The sequence below is a fragment of the Manis javanica genome, chromosome 9, assembly GCF_040802235.1.
Source record: "Manis javanica isolate MJ-LG chromosome 9, MJ_LKY, whole genome shotgun sequence".
Classification (NCBI taxonomy): Eukaryota; Metazoa; Chordata; class Mammalia; order Pholidota; family Manidae; genus Manis; species Manis javanica.
The window spans coordinates 9065222-9088486 of NC_133164.1; the positions used below are offsets into that span (position 1 = coordinate 9065222).

Genomic DNA, 23265 nt, shown 5'->3' on the forward strand with positions numbered 1-23265 from the left:
GTGCCTTTTTCTTGCTCTCCGTCAGGGCCACGTGATTTTTCATCCCTGTTTTGTCTGTGCATCTACCTCTCTTTTTCTCTTTGAAGACTAGCTTTATTCTGTTCTTGAATATTGCCCAAATATAGCCGATTGTGACTGAGTTTGGTGACCTCGCCTTTAAGAGCTCTAAAGAGACTCACCAGTAAACACCAAAGCTGAGTGTGAAGCTGGGAGAAAATGGTTTCTTGGCAGGCCACCCAGAAAGGGGATTGGCCAGAGGCGGTGAGTCACGGGAATTGCCAGGAAGCAGTCGGACCACCCGAGCAAAATATTGGGTTTTCCTACAGTATGAATTCAAAGTAATTTTCCCTTCTTAATCCCTTCTAAAACCCTTGCCCATCTCTGTCTGGGAGCCCTACTCAGCACCCTCCTGGGCTTCATGGAGTGGATGGAGAAGGGACAGAACTCTTTCATCATATGAATAGTGGGCCTTGACCTCAGGAGTTATTACTCAAGGATAGTTTCCCTGTTAAACATTTAAGTCTTACAGGACTTCAGAAGTTTATTAAGGCCTAAATAGGCTCGGTCTGAACTGATTTTCAAATCACCCTGTGTTGAATATTTTCTTTGGAGAAACACATAGTTTTCATGTACTTACACATGAATAATTGGTAAATTGAAGCTATTGCACAATATAATATTCAGTCATTTCCTTGTACTAAAAAAATATGGAATATGTAGAAACACAGATAGGAAGAATACCTATGTATCTACCATTAAAAATAGTAATAGCAAACATTACTGACCACCCACTATGTGTCAGGCACAGAGTGTATTAAATTATTTAATTCTGACAACTATGCCATGGATGTGGCCCTATTATGACTTCTGTCGAACAAATGGAACTGAGGCATGGAGAGTTCAAATCATTTGATGAAGGTCACATGACTAGCGACTGACCAGAGACCACGTTACACACAGACTACCTCATATTTTAACCACTTTATTTTCATCACTGAGTATTATCCTCCTGTGAACATATACCTCAGGTTATTTATGCATCCATTCATTCACTCTCCTCTTGATGCACATTGAGGTAGCTTTTTATTGTTCTGCTATTGCAAACATTCTAGGACGCTTCTTGTCCATGCATTTTTGTGTACAAGTGTGAAAACTATACGAGCATATATAATTAGGAGAGCAATTGCTGGATGAAAAGATATGAACAGTGTTAGGCTCTATGAGATGTTGCCTACTGGCTCCCCAGATTACAGTGCCACTGTTCACTCTTACTAGCCACTTCTGAGTGTTCATTCTCTCACATCCTTGTCCACGCTTGGTGTTATCAGTGTTACACCTGATGGCATGAATTATGTACATATGTTCAGTTTGGATCTCCCCAGTTACAGTCTATGAATTTGAGTATCTTGTCCATATATTCATAGGCTACTTATATTTTCTGTAGATTGCTTATTCACGTATGTTGCCTATTTACCTATTGATTTTTCCAGGTGATTTTCAGAAATTCTATACAATTCCAAATGGCATATCCCTTCTAACTAAGAAGACATTGAAATATTAGAGAGAAATCCAAAATGTTAATGCTTGACATATGGTTGCGTATTTTATATGTCCACCATCTTCAGGCATCAATATAATTCTTTTATGTGGCATTGCCAAACTATTTAGAAAGTTTCTTCAGGGTGTCCTTAAGTGCAAATCTCAGAAAAGTGTAAACTTATAATTGACTCTTTTGGCATCAACCACTTACTTTGCTGCATAAACTCTATTTCAGCATAAGTAACAGCTGCATGAAGAGGTCACCTTAATGCATAACTAGAGTCCTGTTAAATTGGAACCTCATTCCTCAGCTGCTGCTGCTGTGACAATCCATTTTTCTCTTTCCTCTTAGATAGGGGTTTTCATCTCTTGACAATTTGACAGATGTGGCTGTACAGTTTTGAGCCATCTTCCAACACACACAATGATCTATTATCACAAAGAGAGTCACTGATGGGGAAATGAAAGTATGCATGAGAGCTGGTATGCTCACGCTCAGTTTCTCTCGGTTACAGCCCACTGTATGTCTCCTTCTATAAAGAACAGGGATAATAGTGTAGTAGCCTTACAAGGTTAAATATGGCGGCGTGAGAGGTGAGACAGAGGCCTCCTCCTAAAACCACATATAATACGAAAATATAATTAATACAACTAATCCTGAAAGAGCAACACCAGACTACATACACCTGGAGAAAAGAATAAAACTCACAGAACAGGGTAATGTATCAAAGCCATGGCCCAGTGGGACCCAAGCCCTTCCCCCACCACAGCTCACCAGCAAGAGGAAGATAAATGCAGCGGGGAGGGTGTGGAGGCCTGGGACTGCTGAGCACCCAGCTCTGGGGATCTGCTCTGGGAGCATGAACCTACACTGCATGGTGCTCTGGTGATTAGTGGGGTTGGAAAGCTAAGACAGGCAGAATACCTGGAGAAACTGAGATTCCAGCCACTTGTGGAACACAGGGATCCATATCCAGCTTCTCTGGGACAAAAGAAAGGAGGGCAGTCTGAGAGACTTCGTAACAGCAAGAGGGCTGGTAAAGGGGCAAGGATTGCACAGAACTTACTGCTCAGGAGCAAGGACATGTAGACAAAATGGTCTGGGTGCACTCTGCCCTGCAGGTTGGGAACTTTCACAATCTTCAGGTGCTCCATCCCCTGGCTGGCTATGCAGTTCCAAGGCCCCCCTGTGATACTCAGCCTGCTGTGCCTTCCTCCTAGGCAGCCCACACCTGACTCACAAACCAGCAAGTCCTGCCCTGGAATTAGGCCAGCCAGAGGGAAGGCCCACCTCCAGCAGCTACAAACGCAAAGCATAGAGGCTTATACCTGTGTGCTCTGCCCACTGGTTCTGGCAGTGAAGATAGGCATAGCAGCCGGGAAGCAGGAAAGAGCTCTTTCCTCCCTCAAGGCACTAACACCACTCCCCTGTGACCCCCAACATTGCTCCAGGGTCTTAGCAGCTCCAGAGAGTAGAGCTTCTGGGCACTACAAGGCGCCACATACAAATATGAAAAGCAAAATCATAAACACACCAGAGAAAGAGTCAAATGAAATCGACCTCATGAATCTTCCTGAAAGAGATTTCAAAATACAAATCACAAACATGCTCATGGAAATACAGGAAAATATTCAAGAACTCAGTAATGAATTCTGGTTAGAGATCCATTATTACCGAACAGAGTGTCAGAAATGAAACATACAATGGAAGGTTTTAAAAGCAGATTAGATACAGTGGAGGAGACAATAAATGAAATAGAAATTAGAGAAAAGGAATACGAAGAAGCTGAGGTACAGAGAGAAAAAGGATTTCTAAGAATGAAAGAATATTGAGAGAACTGTGTGACCAAACCAAATGAAGCAATATGCATATTATAGGGATACCAGAAGAAGAAGAGAGAAAAATGGATAGAAAGTATCTTTGAGGAGGTAATTGCTGAAAACTTTCCCAGTCTGGGGAAGGAGATAGTCTCTCAGGCCATGGAGGTGCACAGATCTCCCAACACAAGGGACCCACAAAAGACAACACCAAGACATACAATAATTAAAATGGCAAAGATCAAGGATAAGGACAGACTATTAAAAGCAGCCAGAGAGAGAAATAAGATCACATACAAAGGAAAGCCCATCAGGCTATCATCAGACTTCTCAGGAGAAAATTTACAGGCAAGAAGGGAGTGGCATGATGTATTTAATGTAATGTAGCAGAAGGGCCTTGAACCAAGAATACTTTATCCAGCAAGATTATCATTTAAATTTGAAAGAGGGATTAAACAATTTCCAGATAAACAAAAGCTGAGAGAATTTACCTTGCACAAACCATCTTTACAGTGTATTTTGGAGGGACTTTTATAGATAGAAGTGTTCCTGAGATTTAATAGCTATCACCAGAGGTAATAAAACCACAGTAAAGAAAGTAGAACAGTTAATTACTAAGCAAATGCAAAATCAAATCAACTACCCCCAGCAGTCAATCAAGGGATAGAAAAAGAGTACAGAGTATGATACCTAATATATAAAGAATGGAGGAGGAAGAAAAAGGAGAAAAAAAAGAACCTGTAGATTGTCTTTGTACTAGCGTACTGAGTTAAGTTAGACTTTTAGATAGTAAGGAAGTTAACCTTGAATCTAAAGCCTGCAATGGCAGTAAGTACATACCTATTGATAATCACTCTAAATCTAAATGGTCTGAATGCACCAATCAAAAGACATAGAGTCACTGAATGTATTTTTAAAAGAGACCCATCTATATGCTGCCTACAAGAGATTCACTTTAAACCCAAAGCCATACACAGACTAAAAGTGAAGAGATGGAAAAAGATATTTCATGCAATAAATAGGGATAAAAAAGCAGGAGTTGAAGTACTTGTATCAGACAAAATAGACTTCAAAACAAAGAAAGTCACAAGAGACAAAGAAGGACATTACATAATGATAAAGGGGTCAATCCAACAAGAGGATTGGGTGCATTATAAATATCTGTGCACCCAACACAGGAGCATCTGCATATGTGAAACAAATACTAACAGAATTAAAAGGAGAAATAGAATGCAATGCATTCATTCTAGGAGACTTCAACACTCCACTCACTCCAAAGGACAGATCAACCAGACAGAAAATAAATAAGGGGACAAGGCACTGAACAACACATTAGAACAGATGGACCTAAGGGACATCTATGGAACCCTACACCCAAAAGCAGCAGGACACACATTCTTCTCAAGTGCACATGGAACATTTTCAAGAATAGATCATACACTAGGCCACAAAAAGAGCCTCAGTAAATTCAAAAAGATTGAAATTGTACCAACCAGCTTCTCAGGCCACAAAGGTATGAAACTAAAAATAAATTACTCAAAGAAAACAAAATATCACAAACACATGGAGGCTTCACAACGTGCTCCAAATAACTAATAGGCCAATGACCAAATAAAAACAGAGATTAAGCAATATATGGAGACAAATTATAATAATTCAACACTGCAGAATCTATGGGATGCAGCGAAGGCCGTGCTAAGAGAGAAGTATATTGCAATACAGGCCTACCTCAGGAAAGAAGAATAATCCCAAATGAACAGTCTAAACTCACAATTAATGAAATGGGAAAAAGAAGAACAAATGAGGCCCAAAGTCAGTACAAGGAGGGACATAATAAAGATTAGAGCAGAAATTAATAAAATCAAGAAGAATAAAACAATAGAATCAATGAAAGCAAGAGTTGGTTCTTTGAGAAAATAAACAAAATAGATAAACCCCTAGCCAGACTTATCAAGAAGAAAAGAGAGTCTACACACATAAACAGAATCAGAAATGAGAAAGGGAAAGTCACAACGGACACCTCAAAAATTCAAAGAATTACTAGAGAATACTATGAAAAATTATATGCTAACAAACTAGATAACCTAGAAGAAATGGACAACTTTCTAGAAAAATACAACCTTCCAAGGCTGACTCAGAAAGGAACAGAAAATCTGAACAGACCAATTACCAGCAACAAAATTGAATTTGTAATAAAAAAACTAGGAACAAAACTCCTGGACCAGATGGCTTCACTGCTGAATTTTATCAAACATTTAGTGAAGACCTAACATCCTTAAAATTTTCCACAAAGTAGAAGAGGAGGGAATACTTCCAAACACTTTCTATGAGGCCAGCATCACTCTAATACCAAAACCAGGCAAAGACACCACAAAAAAAGAAAATTCAGACCAATACCCCTGATGAACATAGATGCAAAAATACTTAACAAAATATTAGCAAACCAAAGAGAAATTAGCAAACCAAAGAGATATATTCAAAAATATATCAAAAAGATCATCTACCATGATCAAGTAGGATTTATTCCAAGGATGCAATGATAGTACAATATTATAAAATCCATCAACATCATCCACCACATCAACAAAATGAAGGACTAAAACCACATGATCATCTCCATAGATGCCAAAAAAGCATTTGAAAAATTCAACATCCATTCATGATAAAAACTCTCAACAAAATGGGTATAGAGGACAAGTACCTCAACATAATAAAGGCCATATATGACAAACCCACAGCCAACATCGTGCTGAATGGCGAGAAGCTGAAAGCTTTTCCTCTAAGATTGGGAACAAGACAGGGATGCCCACTCTCCCCACTGTTATTCAACATAATACTGGAGGTCCTAGCCATGGCAATTAGACAAAACAAAGAAATACAAGGAATCCAGATTGCTAAGGAAGAAGTTAAACTGTCAGTGTTTGCAGATCACATGGTACTGTACATAAAAAAAACCTAAAGAATTCACTCCAAAATTACTAGATCTAATATCTGAGTTCAGCAAAGTTGCAGGATACAAAATTAATACACAGAAATCTGTTGCATTCCTATGCACTAATGATAAACTAGCAGAAAGAGAAATCAGAAAAACGAATCCATTCACAATTGCATCAAAACAAATAAAATACCTAGGAATAAACCTAACCAAGAAGTGAACAACCCATACTCTGAAAACTACAAGACACTCATGAAAGAAATTAAAGAATATACCAATGAATAGAAATACATCCCATGCTCATGGACAGGAAGAATTCAGAATGTTAAAATAGCCATCCTGCCTAAAGCAATCTACAGATTCAGTGCAATTCCTATCAAAATACCAAGAGCATTCTTCAGTGAACTAGGGCAAATCATTCTAAAATTCATATGGAACCACAAAAGACCCTGTATAGCCAAAGCAATCCTGAGAAGGAAGAATAAACTAGGGGGATTATGCTCCCCAATTTCAAGCTCTACTACAAAGCCACAGTAATCAAGACAGTTTGCTACTGGCACAGGAACAGAACAATAGACCAATGGAACAGACTAGAGAGACCAGATATAAACCCAGCCATATATGGTCAATTAATATACAATAAAGGAGCTATGGACACACAATGGGGAAATGACAGCCTCTTCAACAACTGGTGTTGACAAAACTGGACAGCTACATGCAAGAGAATGAAACTGGATTATTGTCTCTCCCCATACACAAAGGTAAACTTGAAATGGATCAAAACCTGAATATAAGTCATGAAACCATAAAACTCTTAGAAGACAACATAGGTAAAAATCTCCTGAATATAAGCATGAGCTACTTCTTCCTGAATGCATCTCTTCAAGCAAGGGAAACAAAAGCAAAAATGAATACATGGGACTACATCAAACTAAAAAGCTTCTGTACAGCAAAGGACACCATCATCAGAACAAAAAGGCATCCTACAGTATAGGAGAATATATTTGTAAATGACATATCCAATATGGGGTTAACATCCAAAATATATAAAGAACTCACATGTCTCAACACCCAAGAAGCAAATAACCCTATTAAAATATGGGCGAAGGATACGAAGAGACAATTCTCCAAAGAAGAAATTCAGATGACCAACAGACACATGAAAAGATGCTCCACATCGCTAATCATCAGGGAAATGCAAATTAAAACCACAATGAGATTTCACCTCACGCCAGTAAAGACGGCCAGCATCAAAAAGACTAAGAACAACAAATGCTGGCAAGGATGCAGAGAAAGGGGAACCCTCCTACACTGCTGGTGGGAATGTAAATTAGTTCAACCATTGTGGAAAGCAATATAGAGGTTCCTCAAAAAACTAAAAATAGAAATACCATTTGACCTGGGAATCCCACTCCTTGGAATTTACCCAAAGAATACAAGTTCTCAGATTCAAAAAGACATATGCACCCCTATGTTTATCACAGCACTCTTTACAATAGCCAAGATATGGAAGCAACCTAAATATCCATCAGTAGATGAATGGATAAAGAAGATGTGGTACATATACACAGTGGAATACTATTCAGCCATAAGAAAGAAACAAATCCTACCATTTGCAACAACATGGATGGAGCTAGAGGATATTATGCTCAGTGAAATAAGCCAGGCAGAGAAAGACAAGTGCCAAATGATTTCCCTCATTTGTGGAGTATAACAACAAAGCAAAACTGAAGGAACAAAACAGCAGCAGACTCACAGACTCCAAGAAGGGACTAGCGGTTACCAAAGGGGAGGGGTGTAGGAGGGTAGGTGGGGAGGGAGGGAGGGAGAAGGGGATTGAGGGGTATTATGTTTAGTACTCATGGTGTGAGGGGTCACGCGGAAGACAGTGTAGCACAGAGAAGGCAAATAGTGAATCTGTGGCATCTTACTACACTGATGGACAGTGACTGCAATGGGATATGGGTAAATGTTGTAACGACATTGTTTTTTCATGTGAAACCTTCGTAGGAGTGTATTATCAATAATACATTAAGAAAAAAAAGAAAAGAACAGGGATAATAGGCTTTTTCCATAAGTAGGTCAAATTGTGGCAAAATTATTACTATAGTGTTTTAATGCATTTTGAGGAAATTTCCATTGAAGGCACAGTTTGGGAGGAGATAGACTGTGTGATACATGTATTTCAGGTGATAAAGCGACATCCCAGGCACTTCTTAATCGTCTGCCTTCTTAATGAACCTTCCCGCAAACTGGCAGATGATTTCAAGAAATGGTTGAGCCCACTGGAATTAGTTTCCATCCATGAGCAAACCTCTTCTCTACTTACTGACCAGTGTAAGCAGACAATGTGGTCCAGTTTAGGCAGTATGGCCCAGGAGAATCTAGGATGATTTGCTAAACCTCCCAGAGCTCAGTTTCCTGACCTGAAAAGTGGGGATGAAAACATCTCTCAGGTTTTGTAAGAATTAGAAATAATACGCACAAAATGCCTAGCACAGTGTGGGGGATGCAGTGGGTCACTTGGTCTGTAGAAATGATTTCCATCACCACTAGCATACTCTGCTGTGTTCCCTCTCTGAGAATATTCTGCATGCTTCCAGGAAGTCAGCTCTCAGCCTTTGTTTCTAGCCCTGCTTTCTGAATCTTAGCAGCATCTTTCTAAAGGTCCAGCACACATGCTCCCTGGCCGCCTCATGGTCGTATCTCCCATCTCATTTCAAAAACCAAACAAACCTCTCCCCGACCCATTCCCACATAGAAGCCAGGCTTTTCCTGCATCTGCAGAAATCTGCACACCTCCCTATAATCCCCCCAAATCTGATTTGTCTTCAGTTCTGTCATTAGTTCGGTGTTGCGAATTTCTCTGAATCATGTCCTCCACCGCTCGCTCACACTTCCCTACCCTCAAAATAAGGTCGAACAGAACTCCCGCAGTGCAATATCGTCTGACTCCTTGATTATACCGGGTTACTTTCTTTACTCCCCATAGCTCCCATGTTAACTTTCATGTGATAAGCACTTAGCAAATATTTGGGGGATGATATGTGGATGCACACGTGTGTATACTTTCCTGTACAGAACTGTAGAAGCACATGCCTGGCAGACACAAGCTCTTCCTCTCTCCTCATGAAGATGCCAGCAATCCCTCCCCTAGATACATGCGCCCACGCACACCCTCATCATCTGATTCTAACAGCAGGACATATAACCGTTGGCCTGAAGGAAAAGTTTTGGAGAAACAAAGGAACAAAAAATTTATTCTCTATAACCTGGAATGAGAATTAAAAATAGGAAGAATAAAATAGCTAAAGGCCAACCAGCCAACAAGAAGTGTAAGGAGGTAGCTATGAGGTTAATTGAAAAAGAACTATTGTTGTCTTGAAACCAGTTGTGGACAAATCCACTAAAGAGAGGATAAATAGTAAATAGTTCTGAATAGTCCATGTATATCTATTAAATATATAGATATACTAAATGTATTCAAAATATAATATATGGATTATTTAAAATAATTATATTTGGAATAGGTACCAGAAAACCAGACATATAAAAAAATAAGATAAAATTATTAATATTGTTTTAATTTATTTATCCATCTTAGCATTGATTTAATGATTTTGCCTCTTGGACTTTTGAGCCTCATTGGAGGAAATATTCAGAACATCTTTAAATTATTTGCATTTCAGATGATCTCAAACTAAATTCCTATGTCATTCTGTATCGTTTCATCTTCCATTTTGAGTAAATTCTATTACTCTTTAGTTTTTACATTCATTATTAATCAGGAAATATTTATTAACTTATGCCAGGCATTCATAATAATACAGTATTTGGAAGCAAATTTCCATCAAATATTTGTTGTGTTGTCTCCTCTGGGAAAAAGGAAGGATATATGTTCCTGAAAGTCTTGATTTCTGGGGTTAAATGTGCAACCCTCTGTACAACGTTCAGGCGTGGTTTGCAGTTGCTGTGTATTTTCTCAGTGTTCAACACAGTTAATGCAGGTGAAGACTTGGGAGGCTCAGTGTGCCACCTGGGCCCTCAGGCTGATGACATAGTTTGGATATAGTGGAAAACCTGTCATTTGTATTTGGTATAATTTTTATATGGTTTTTCAATCTTTGAAATTTATTTTTTCTCTCCCCTAAGTATTTTTTATTGAAGTATAGTTGATATACAATATTATATTGGTTCCAAGTATATAACAAGGTGATTCAACAGTTATATATGTTATTAAATGCTCACCCCAACTAGTGTAATTACTGTCAGTACAGGCTGATGTTAGAGAACCATTGACTATATTCTCTATGCATTGCTGTCATGCCCATGACTAATTTATACATAATTGAGATTTTGTGCCCCTTAATCCCCTTCACCTATTTCACCCACCCATCCCAGCCCCTCTCCCATGGTAACTGCCAGTCACTTCTCAGTGTCTGTGAGTCTAACTATTTTAAATATCTTGAAATGAGGCTCCCACTTCAAGATATTGTACAGCTCAGAACCTTTTATCTCTTCATTCATCAAATATACCAACCTAAGCATTAGATGTTCAGTTTATTTAAAAAGACAGGGATTTAATTTCATTTTTTATTGTATAATTTCCCTCTTGAATTTAAAATAAAAGTTCTGTGTTCACCTGCCCACCACTTAACGCTAAAGATAAAAATAAACATATAAAAGTAAATCTCAAGCAATTCTACATATAGACATTTTAATTAGTTATGGGAATGTCAATTAAAGTGTCCTCAAAGATCTTAAAACCATCCTGGTTTGAGTGGCCCCTGTTGTAGGCTCTCCTAACTTCTCACTAAAGTACTCAGGAAGACAAAGAAAAAAGAAAAACTCACAGAACTGATTATGAGACTAAAAAATCACCTTTTGTCAAAATCTGGCAAAACCCGCCTGTGGAGCTCAAATGAGAAAAATCGGCAATGTGAGTGCCCGCACACTGGCATTTCACTTACATGTGACTGTACGTCAGAATCAGAGGACTGTGAGGAAAGGCCCCAGTGACAGAGACTTACTGCTGGAACATGAGCAGGGACCTCTGCCACCATCAGTTGGGGTCCTCTTGTGCCCAAAGCTGACTTGGTGCAGCTTCTTGGAATATGCCCATACATAGATTATATTACTTGAAACAACAAGATTATATAACTTGTTTTACTCACTTTGCATTAATATATCCAAAAAAAGGGGGTCAAGTGTGACAAGGATGTGGGGCCATCATCCAGTTTGGAGACCCCTCTTATCAAGACACCTTGGGGGAGGCTGCGTTCTGGAGCTTGGCCCATGGTCCACGCAGCAGGGTTCAGAGTACTAGTGTAGCTTTCATTTAATACAGGAGACAGAGAAATGTATAGAAGAGATCTCCATCCCCTGGAGGTGCTTCCCTTAGAAGGGAGCAGAAAATGCTTCCTGACTAGTTGAGTAGATGGGGGAAATCAAGTCATATCAAACAGTCTTGTTGAATCTACTGTGTGTCCAACATCAGAGGACCCCAGCACTGAAGTCTGCAGGCATTCGAGGCAGAGGTTAATACTAGTGCGCTTTAATTTCCCTCTTACACTACTCATCTTCCAACACCAGGGAATGTGGGAGAAAAATACTATGGCAGGAGTAATACTTTGATTTTTGTTACTATCCATACCCAGCAAAGTAAGCAAGGTCAACACTTTATTGTCACAAAGCCAAGATTTGAGCATTTTCATTCCTGATTTTTTTCGAATTGTCAATAATGAAGTCATGTAGGGACATTGACTTCTTAATCCTTAAGTTATAGTTTAGCTAACTGAAAGGTCTTTGTACATGTCTTCATTTGCTCACTTCTCCTGCTAATCCATACCTGCATGGCCACAAAGTGTGGGGAAACAAGGAGATATTAAGCAGTTTTCTGTTAAGATATTTTAAGTGCTATTTATGGCATCATACATGTTGTCCTTCACTGAAGCTTTCATAAACAAAATATGCTGTGATTTAAATCAATTCCAGACAATTATATTGGACAGGTAGTAGAAAGGCCTCCATTTTAATTATTCTTTACTTCAGCTGATTCATCCAGACCCTTCGTTATCTTAGTGACAGTCTTCTAATGCCCCAAATGTTTTTTGTATGTGCTTTATAAGATACTTAGAAAGGTATATTTATGTGACTGCCCTGGCATTTGGGCCCTAAGTCTCTAACTATCAGAATAAGGTGTTTATATATACATACATATATATATATGATCCAGCCTAGAGTAACAAGGGTGAGCATGTTGAGAAAGCCCATTCAGTAGTCTACCCTTCTCACAAGGATCGTTATGTATGATTAGAGTTTTCAGATAGCTTACAGCAGATGACCTCTCCAAGATGGTGCCAGACAGCCCGGGCAGCTGGGGGTTTGGGGGCGGGGTGCTCCAGCATCCCTGCAAATGTTTAAAATGGTTGCCAACCATCTTGAAGTGCTAGAATCTGATTGGTAGCATCTGCTCATTTCCATGGTGTGACTGCTCCCACCATGACCAGTTCCCAGTGAACAATGAGGCGTTGCTGACCATGAAGCTGAGGAGCAGTTCCCACAGTAGCAGCCGCCACACGACACATGAAGGCATCTTTCTGAGCCCCTCTTCCTTTTTCCTACAACTTGACCTGCACATATCTGCATCCTTTTAGCCAGATTACTGTCCAGAAGAGAGAAAAGAATCAGAACTTGAGCGCCAGCAGGGCTTTCCCGGCACCACGAATTCCCATGCCTTTGTGGAAGTGACCCGTGGATTTCCTCCTGCCCTCTGGATGCCAAGGCAGAGTTTCTCAGGACATTCATTGGTTCTGTTTTCACTATTGATGTACATGCATTTCCCTTTAAACACAAGTTCTTTATATTGGACAATTTATTTTGTAAATCGGTTATAGAAGGAATGAGTTTCCAGATGTCTTCTACGTAAGAGAAGTGAAAGATGCACTGTTTGAAAGTGGGAGATTTATTTTACATTTTACACACTTGGTCTTTTACATTATGTTCTTGTTCTTATGCTCATGGCTCACATGAAGGATGGGTTCTGGGAATTGCATCTTGTAATTGCATTGTTCTCCAAATATGTTTATTTTGAAATCCAATGAAAATATTACTTTTAGTATGTGGCTGACACAATGTTCAGTGCATGAAATTTGTTTACCAAGGAGGATATTTTATTTACTCAAGCAGCAATTTAAAAAAAGATTTTATTTCTGACCTATACTCTTCATTATCCTAATTTATTCTTACTGTGGCCTCTGAGGCCACAATTTTTATTTCTTAAATGTTTGCCTGTAGAGTCTTCAAAATCTTTCAGGCACTATTTTATAGGAAAAATTACTGAACAAATTAATACAAATACCTCCTATGAAGTCTTGAGGATTCATGCCATAGAAATGAAATAGCTTAAGACCTTTTTGAAAAACATAAATTTTCATGGTCCCTCTCAGTATTAGTTATCTCTTCCACTTGATTTCTAGTTGTACCTTCATACTTTCTCCATAAGCAACTGATTGTATCACTACCTTTAAATGCTTAGAGCATTTTCAAAAACAGTAATAATAAGAAGAGTGTGGAGCACAAGAAACCTGTTATGGGTTAGTCCCTACACTATGTAGTTTCATTAACATTCATGCTACAACCTAGAGATGTAGATGGTATCACATCCATTTCCCATATAAGAACACTGACTCACATAGAGGGTAAATTATGCACAGACAAGATCCGAACTCAGCTAAAGTCTTCAAGTCTTCAAAATCGACATTATTTTACACCATGGAACTCGAATACCCTTCTCTGAGGAACGGATCGTCTGCAGCTTTCAAATATAGGGTTTGCAAACTTGTAACCTCAATTTAATTAGAAACATTTGCCAAGAGAGCAGCTCCTTATTCATGTACAGCAGAGTGAGATGCACTTTGCTCAACAGAAGACGAGAGAGCATTGCTTTGGACTCAAAGCATCTCAGGCTGCTCTCTAACTCTATGAGCTTGGACATATGCTTATCCTTACCTGTTTCTCCATATGTGAAAGGGGGTAGCGTAACCACCTATCTCATAGGGTTGTTGAGAATTAAGTGAAATCCTTACATCAGCATGCAGTATGCTTGGAATGAAGTTTGGCACAAGCCAAGTGTTCCAATATGAGCTCCTGTTTTGATAATACATCTTCCTGGGGTCAGTTTGAATGAATGAGGATCTCTGTCTGTGGGTGGTGTAAACTTCACAGTCTCTTGAGAACATGTCTCTCTTGATGGGACTCAGAACTAATATAAGTAAGTGTGATCTTTCTTGATCTTCTGCTTGAAGCTGGACTTAGTATCATTGCTCCAGATTCACTATCACTTTATCCATTCTGAAATAAAGAGGAAAACTTGGGTTTGTGTAATGAGTTTACATTTGTAGTAATAATTATTACAGAGAACCCCTACTGGCAAGTCACCTTGGATGGAATCCCCTGGTCAGATAGCATTTTGTGGCACTGGCACTTGTATACAATCAAGTTTCATAGATGATTTGAGCTGGAACATGTCAAAGTCATCAGCAATGCTTGTATTCATTTCCGGTCGCTGTAGCAAAGCACCACAAACTTAGTGATTTAAAAATCCCACAGATTTATTATTTATAGTCTACAGATTAGAAGTCCAAAATGGGCTTCACTGGCTTTGTTACTGGGCAGCACATCTGGGGAGGTCTCTCCCTGCACACTAGGTGAAGGACTAGGAGAAACCTCAACCTGGACGGGGCAGGGTTCTTGACTGAATGAGAAAGAATTCTCGAGAAAGTCAGAAGAGTGTAGGTAAAGAAGGAATTCACTGCAGTGACAGCAGCAGGGAATGGCGGCTGGCTTGCAGGCAGCAGAGAACAGGAAAGTTCAAGGGAAAGAGGGAAAGTTCTCAGCCTCGGACAGATTCCCTTGCAGACTCCTGAAGCCAGGGTCACCTGTGTCCACTTGGATCTGCATGGCATGGGGACTAGCCCCTATCTCTCCAGGTTCTGGGGAGCCACAGAGCACAGGATGGATGAGATTATGTTCTGAAAACTTCTCAAAGAAAGGAGATTTTCAGTCAGGCTTCTAAGAGCAGATCAAAGAGTTGCAGTTTCGTCTGGGTCACCCAGGTGACCGACACACGCAGGTCAAACGTGAGCTCTTAGCAGCCCCTTCCTACTTACTAGGAGAAAAGTGGAGACAGAGTGAAGCCTTGGAAATAAAATAAAATAGCAAAGAGACAAGCCACGGTAATTTGAGCAATGAGAAAGCTTTATTTGAAAGTACACACTTAAAGAAAGGAAAGTGCAGGCGTCCTCAGGAGGCGCACTGAAAGTTTGGGGATTCTGTCTTTCAACGCTTTCAAGAACGGGGAAAAAGGCATAGGCTTGACTCGTGGTCTCAAGGGGCTTGTCTCTGGTGAGAGACACCATGTTTCCTTTCCTTTATTATCAGTCCTCCAGCTAATTCTGCTAAATAAACCCAACAAGGGATTTATTTATCCTGTTCTTCTCCAAGATAGTGGTCACCCTCAAGCAGTGGGTACATATTAAGACTGCCTGCCCTGCCTTAAGGTAGGCTGTTGGGTTATTATCTGATTACCAGAGAATATGTTAGGAATCTTACTTCTCAACTCTCTGATTTTTAAAATGGAATCTTGGCCTGAAGATGGGGTCCCTTCTGTTCTTACTATACTGTTTATATCTCAGCATTTTTCATCCTAGGCAGGAAAAGTTAACCATGATGCTTGTTCCGTGTCCCTGCCCCGCCTCAGCTTCAAAGTCAAGGTGTCCACAAGGCTGTGTTACTTCTGAGGATTCTGGGGAAGAAAATGTTTCCTTGCCTTTCCCAGATTCTAGAGCCCCGTGCATTCCTAGACTTTATGACAGAGGTTGTGCTGGTGTCTTCATAATACCCACAAACGGTTGAAGAATCAACACATACTTTTGTCTTCATGCAGCCAAACTGGTTTAGTTAATTTGTAGTTGTGGAGTTGGAAAAGGAGGGTAAGAAGGCACGCATGTTTGGATGCTAAATCCTAATAAACCACCACAATATTCCAGCCAGGACTTGTCTGTTCCGTTCAGTGATAAAGACTTTGGGAATCATGAAATTGTGAATTTGTAAAAAATTCATAGGCCGCCCAGTTGAACCTGCTCTTCAAGGAGTATCCTGCACAGCAGAACTGCTCAAACTTGAAGATGAACATTAATCATCTGGGACTTTGTTAAAGATGCAGATTCTGATTCAGTGGGTCTGGGAGGGAGTCTGAGAACCTGCATTTCTAATATGTTCCCAGGAAGCTGCAAGGCCAGGGACCACACTTTGAGTAGTAAGGTTCCTGAGCTTTTCTGACAGATTGCTGCCTTGGGGATGACTCTGGTGTAGTCTCTTTGTATTTTGGTAACTCCAACTGTCACATACAGAAATCAGTAGTTCTTGGATCGAAGTCAAACTAAAAATATGTGCAAAACTTGTCTGATTTTTTTAAGCATATAAACCAAAATGACATTGCAATTGAAGGGAACTTTAAAAAACTGAATATGTATGCAGGATCTGAACAGTCTTATATTAACTCTCTCTATAAAAATATATAGAATATATATGTATATGTATATAAGCATATATATACCCACATACACATATATACAGATATATATGTGTATGTGTTTATATGTAGCTAGCTAACTATATTCTACATCCACATTAATACAGTTGACAATCTCAAGTTATATAATATTTTGTGGCATTGACTCAACTTTAACGTTTTTTCTTCACATTTTTATTAAAAAAATTGAAAGTTAAGGGTATAAATTTGGACCATCCTATAAATAGAAACATGAGTTTGAATAAGTTGCCTGCCCTTCAGTGTTAAGGAACCCTATAGCCAGTTTCAAACACTGGTTGAATTGAACTGAGTTGAAGTGGCTTATGTCACTAGCTCTGACTTTAAATCTAGTTACTGGTTTTACTATTTAAATTTAGCTCCTGCATATACTTATCACCTCAATTCTTATTTAATATTTGAAAGTTACTACTTGGGAGAAAGCTAAGCACTGGTGATAATAGTGTATCAAAATCCATTGTAAGTGAGCATTTTAATGACTCTGTACCAACAGGGACATAAAGACATTCAGACAAAAAGCAACCTAATTATAATGACAGCACCAAAGTGAAGCTGTGACAGTTAGAAAGCCAACTTAAAAGTTTTTTGACAGCCATAGCTAAAAGCTTTGTTTGGACCTTTCAGTAATAACAGTTTACTTAAGACATACATCCACAGCTAAAGAAAAGAGAAAGGAAGTTGTGGCTCTTCTGTCATGCAGATAAAGTGGAAATCAGTGGAAATGTTTTTAATAGAACATTATGATGAATCAAAGGGAACTTTAAAAGAGTGTGAAAAAGGAATAATAGTTATGGAATTTAAATCTTACATGCAAGAAAGACTAAATAACTAAAAATTCTAATGAGAGTATAAACTTGCCAACTGATTTGCTTATCTAGGTTGTGAAGGTCAGTAGTTCCTGCAAGTAAATGGATGTGCATTTAAATATGTTGATTGGCAGTTCTGGAATTTGGTTTTGTATACCTATAAAAGTCAAAAGCACATGGATGTAAGAATGCATAAATAGCCACCAATGATGACATGAAATCTTACTTAAAGCAATTTCTGCTTTTCCAATAGCCCTGACAGTTCTCAAATTATTAGCCCCTTGTCACTTTTATTCATCTCCTTTGGTTCTGGACTGAGTCAAATATATGCAGCATAATTAACTCTTGGACCTTGGGCAGTTAATTTCCCATTCCTGAACAGAGAAATACCTGATTGACAGAATTGAATTCATTTTTGCTGCAAATCTTTATAGAACACTTACAATATGAAGCCACTGCTCTAGGCACTTTACAAATATTGACTCATTTAAAAATGATAACTACCTTTAGCCATTATTGTCTCCCCTTTGCTGATGAGGAAATGGAGGCACAGAGAGGTTTAAGAGACCTGCCCAGAGCCACAGGCCTCTTGAGCGGTGGCGTTTCGGCTCCGTGCAGTTTGACTCTGAGCACGTGCTGTTGATGCCAGCTGCACGGTGTTGGGGGCCATGTGAAATAATGGATGTGGGTGCCCAGAGGCGGCGGCAAGGCTCAGAGGCAGGCCTTCTGCCCTTTCCCATTCTTGCTTTCCCTTGCCGCTTTGTCTAAGTTCTTTTACTTGCAAATACTGAAGAATTATCAGGCTAGATCAAATGGTAAGGATGCGTGCCCTTAAGAAGAGCCAAGGTCTCAGAAAGGGGTGGTCTGGTGGTGTTAGTCCCTAGGCAGTGGCATCAAGATAAGTGACTCAATGGTTTGTATGTGCTCACCTACCTTCCACAGGTCAGCTTCTCTCTCCTTCTGCTGCCCTGGACTTTCACCCTCTATTCTCTCCTTTTACTTACATTCTCTATCCCACTGTGGACAGTGAGTCCCAGAAGGGACTTTAAACTGACTTGGGTTATGAAACCCATTCTTCTGTGGATTTGCTGTGTGACCTTGGACAAATGACTTCATATCTCTGAACTCACTGGAGGAAGTGAGTAAATATCCCACTGTGTAGGACTATGCAGGTGATGAAAAGAGATGCCATACCCATAGTATGGCCTGGAACAAAGTACGCATTCAGTACATGGTAGACATTATATTTTTGAACCCCTAGTTATTTCATCTCAGAGTAGGCGGTAGACTTGGACCGGACTTGGGTCCAAATTATGGCTCCCCCGTCAGTACTTATGTGACATTGGGAAACTTATTTAACTTCTCTGAGCCTTAGTTTCCTCCTCTATAAAATATGAGTGACTTTTTAGGGCTGACATTAAATGAACCATTAATTTATGTAAAGCACCTGCAACAGCTCCAGGAACATAGTAAATATAAACATGAGTTATTATTAGTTGTAGTGTAATTTCCAATAAATTATTTATGCAAAGGGTATAAAGTTTAAGTAATGCAAGATAAATAAATTCTGGAGATTTATACAGCAGAGTAGCTAACAATACTCTCTTGTATACTTAAAATGTGCAAAGAGGCTAGATCCGATGTTGGGTGTTCTTACCACACATGCATCCCCCAAAAATAATAAAGGAGATGGGAGGGTGTATTTATGGCCCTGATGGTGGTGATGGTTTGTTTTATAGGTATATACTTACCCCAAACTCTTTAAGTTGTAGACATGCAATATATACAGTTTTTTTATCAATCATACTTCAATAAAGTGGGTTAAAGAAATGTTTAAAGATTATTATAAGTAATTAAGTAAAAAATAAATAGATCTTAGGTTTCTCTCACTTTTCCAGTTCTATGATCATCTCTAAAATATTTTCATCCACACTGGCCTTCTCTCTTAACAGAATAAAGCAATACTTATTTTGTGTATCTGCTTTTGAAAAATCATTTATCTGTTCAGTTAATATTAAGGATAAAGCTGCCTAACTAACTGGTGAAAATTGAGATAGACACATATTAAATGAGATGTATTTTCCGTTTTTAACCTAAGGTCTCTGAAACTGTATAGTCACTATTTTAGCCTTCCAAAGGAAAGGATTCCTTTGCTTGCGCTATTGAAGTAAGTGACATCCACTTACAGTTACCTCCCAACTTGTCTCAGGAGCACTGTTTTGCACAGCTCCGTGTCACAAAGATGTTGCAGGTCAAGGTCTAAGCACACCAATCACGTTTAATCGTGAGGTTTATTTCTTTGGTAAGCGTTTGTCTGTTTTGCCTCCTCAGCAAATGATGCGATCTTCAGTTTTCCACATGTTCATCCTGAGCATGGTGACAGTGGACGTGATTGTGGCAGCGAGCAACTACCACAAAGGCGAGAGCTTCCGAGGCCAGTATGATGAGTTCTATCTCGCAGAGGTAAGCTTCTCCCGGGCGTGCCCACCATGTGAACCTCGGAGAATGCCTTTTATAAAGAAGAAAATTAATTGCACTTCATTAATGACTTGATTTCGAGCAAAGCTGATTCATTGTGTGCTTCCCTGGTGTTTCCCTTGGTCTCCACGTTGCCTGATTCATTTCCTCTCCCCATGGGCCTGAGGAATCTTCCCCACAGTGGGCCGCGTTGCCAAGGTAACCCTTCTCCCAGGGTCTTACTCTTGGGGTCTTGCTGTTTTCCTGGCTGCCCCTCATTTTCTCTCCCTTTCTCATGTTGCCTTAGTCTGTTTCCTGCTAGGTATAGGCAAGCACAGACCGAGAAGATTGTAAAAAAGCGAGTCAGCTCAACGGTACCAAAGTAGGGGCTGGAGGGATGTAGGAAGAGATAATACAATGATTCCTCTACAAGAAACTGAGGTGTTACAACCTGCATAAAGATACCAGGCAGGGGCAGGTAGGTTTAGTGATTTAATTAGCATCTTCGAGCACCTACCTACAGCGTTTTGGAATAGTACTTGTTATTAATTGTGTAAGTTTGTTAATAATTGATTCTTAAATATTTTAATGACTTCCAGAAACCAGTCTTTCCATTGTGAAAAATTATTTCTAAAATATATCTCAGAATTCAATGGTTACATCTTTAGGGCAAAATTGATTGACATATAACTCTTTAGAAACCCATTTATCTTTTAAGTGAGGTTTACACAGACAGCAACACTCCAGGAAATCCAGTATAGGAAGAAGTAGAGTGAAAAAACAGAGAAATCACAATTGATTATTTTCATTACGAAAGCATTTTTTATTGCAAAACATCAGTTTGCCATATAATTGAGTTCCTTTGGCTACCCATTCTCCCCGTGCATTTAAAACTTTGGCCAATAAAAATTCAATCCATCCACACATAAACTTTTCAGAAAAAGAATTGATGACATACACCTATTGAATGTAAACATCTGTGTGGGTATCAAGAAACTTTTAAAGAGTCACGTATGGATTCTCCTCTTCATATGGATGCTTATTGGCTGTAACAAAATATCATTAGTAATAAACTTGAGCAGAGTCTCTGTGATGTGCTACCGCCTAGTTGCTGCATCGTATATGGAGCTTATAGATTAGCAAGAAAGAAAGACAGTAAACAGTAAGATTTTTATGCTGTGGAGAACCAGTGACAGAGTCTCATGAGGAAATTATATCCAGCCTGACACCTGAAAAATGGGTGTAATTTTGCTGCAAATCCAGTGTACAAAGGGTGCGTTGTCATTGAAACAGAGGGAAAACTTGGGTGATGGTAATATTTGCAGGTGAACTGCTCATGCCGGGATGGGATGCCGGGGGATTCCCAGTCAAGTGCTTTCTGTCTGTCCTGTGACGTAGGAAACAAGGTCTATGTCCAGCCTGATGATGAGACAATAAAGTGGGAAACGTGAGGAGAGAGAAGGGAGGAAATGGGTGGTGTGGAGAATGCAAAAAAGCTAATTAAAGATGCATTGAGTAGAACACCGAAGATCTAGCTGAATTTTGAGGTGACACATTTCTAGTGATGCCAATTTAGACAGGTCTGTGCCTTCTTTAGGCCTAACAGAAAGGGGAGAAAGGCAACGTTTAGACTGATCCAGCTTCAGAGGTTTTTCAGGCTGGTGGAGTGGAGAGACAAGGGATCAGGGAATGTGGGTAGTTGGCAAAGGGAATTGAAATGATAACCCTGTGGTCTAGGTTGGATATGAAAAGAAGTAAAATAAGAGGAGAATGAAAGCAAAAGTGAAAAGTCAAATGTCTTCAAATGGTCAAAGAATAGGTATAGTTGAAGTGATGAAATTTTTAAAAGAGCTCAAAGAGTGGGATCCAGGATTAGGAATTTCAGGTAAATACAAAATCTAGGGTGTTACATGGATGGGGTGGCTCAAGGCAAAAATGGCAAGGAACTGCCAAGCTAAGGTGTTGGGTCACAATGACATTGAAGTCATTCATCACGAGGCCAAAGGAGCGTAGGCAGGGGGGGTGGGAGTGACGGATGGAGAGGTTAATAGAGGCAGCCCCAGGGAGGGTGTGTAACCCAGTGGAGTAGGTCTACGGGGTGGAGGACTCATGGATGGGGCATCTCTTTCTCATCACATGCTATCCTAACTGGGCCCTGCAGGCCCTGGAGCATGAGCACACTGTCTTCTGGAAAGGGCTCTGAGGAAGTCATGCATTGGGCACAGCACCAGTTGGGGCAAAGCCAGTGAAGCAGATTCTGTGAATGGAAGCAGAGAATTAAGAAGAAATTGTTTAACATGGAACAAGAGACCTAAAGGTCACTTAGAGGCTGTAGGTAGATAGAGGTGGGAAGGTCGTTAAGGTGAAAGAATTATACAGTAGTATTAGAACCAGAGGTTAAAGGGCTGGTGACAAAAATGCCTGGGGATCAAATGAGAAATGGTGACATGTGGTCGGGCTTACGCTCACCCATCTGAGGAAGCAGTCTTGTGTCTGCTCATGAGGGAGGCCTGGATAGTAGAGACTGCATTCACATTTCTTCTGTAGCCCAGCTCAGTGCAGCTCAGGATGGGTCATACTAAACCAATCCTATAGAATAAATCCCTAGGCCACCCACTGGCAGCAGAACAGGACAGAGTCCTCTATAAATTTTACTTAATTTTTCACATACAAAGTTGATCTCTTTTCTAATGTATTTATGTGTATTGGGTGATTTATGATGATTGTGTAAGAAGTTCCAACAAAATTTCAAATAGTTTAATATTCTAGAGTTCACAAATAATATTTAAGTGCATTGGTAGAGTCCAGGGGCAGTTGATAAGTCCTTGTCTTCTTTCTTCTTTGTATGTACTATTAAAAATTAAAAAACAAAAAAGAAAAGCAGAGACAGGACTGTATAGCAGAATCTGGTATTTGTTATGTGTCTATGAATCATTGCCCCCTTCCCCAAACTCTGAAAGTAAATTTGATTTTAATAAACTAGGTAGTGGTGATTTAGCTCACTTAAAAAACCATGTAGATACTGCCTTATTCTTAAACTATGGAAGCATTCAGAATTTGTTCCACTTCTATTGACTGATTCTGGGTGTCTGAGTTTC

At 39.6% G+C, this 23265-nt stretch overlaps 1 protein-coding gene across 6 annotated transcripts in view; it reads left to right on the top strand.

The window, feature by feature from the left end:
• Window positions 1–23265, top strand: part of NALCN (sodium leak channel, non-selective) — a 281692-nt gene that overhangs the window by 112425 nt on the left and 146002 nt on the right. For all 6 annotated transcript variants that reach the window (XM_073212395.1, XM_073212394.1, XM_073212391.1 and 3 more), the window contains one exon: window positions 20042–20173. In XM_073212395.1, coding sequence (XP_073068496.1) covers window positions 20042–20173 — 132 coding nt within the window. The remainder of the gene's footprint in view (window positions 1–20041; window positions 20174–23265) is intronic.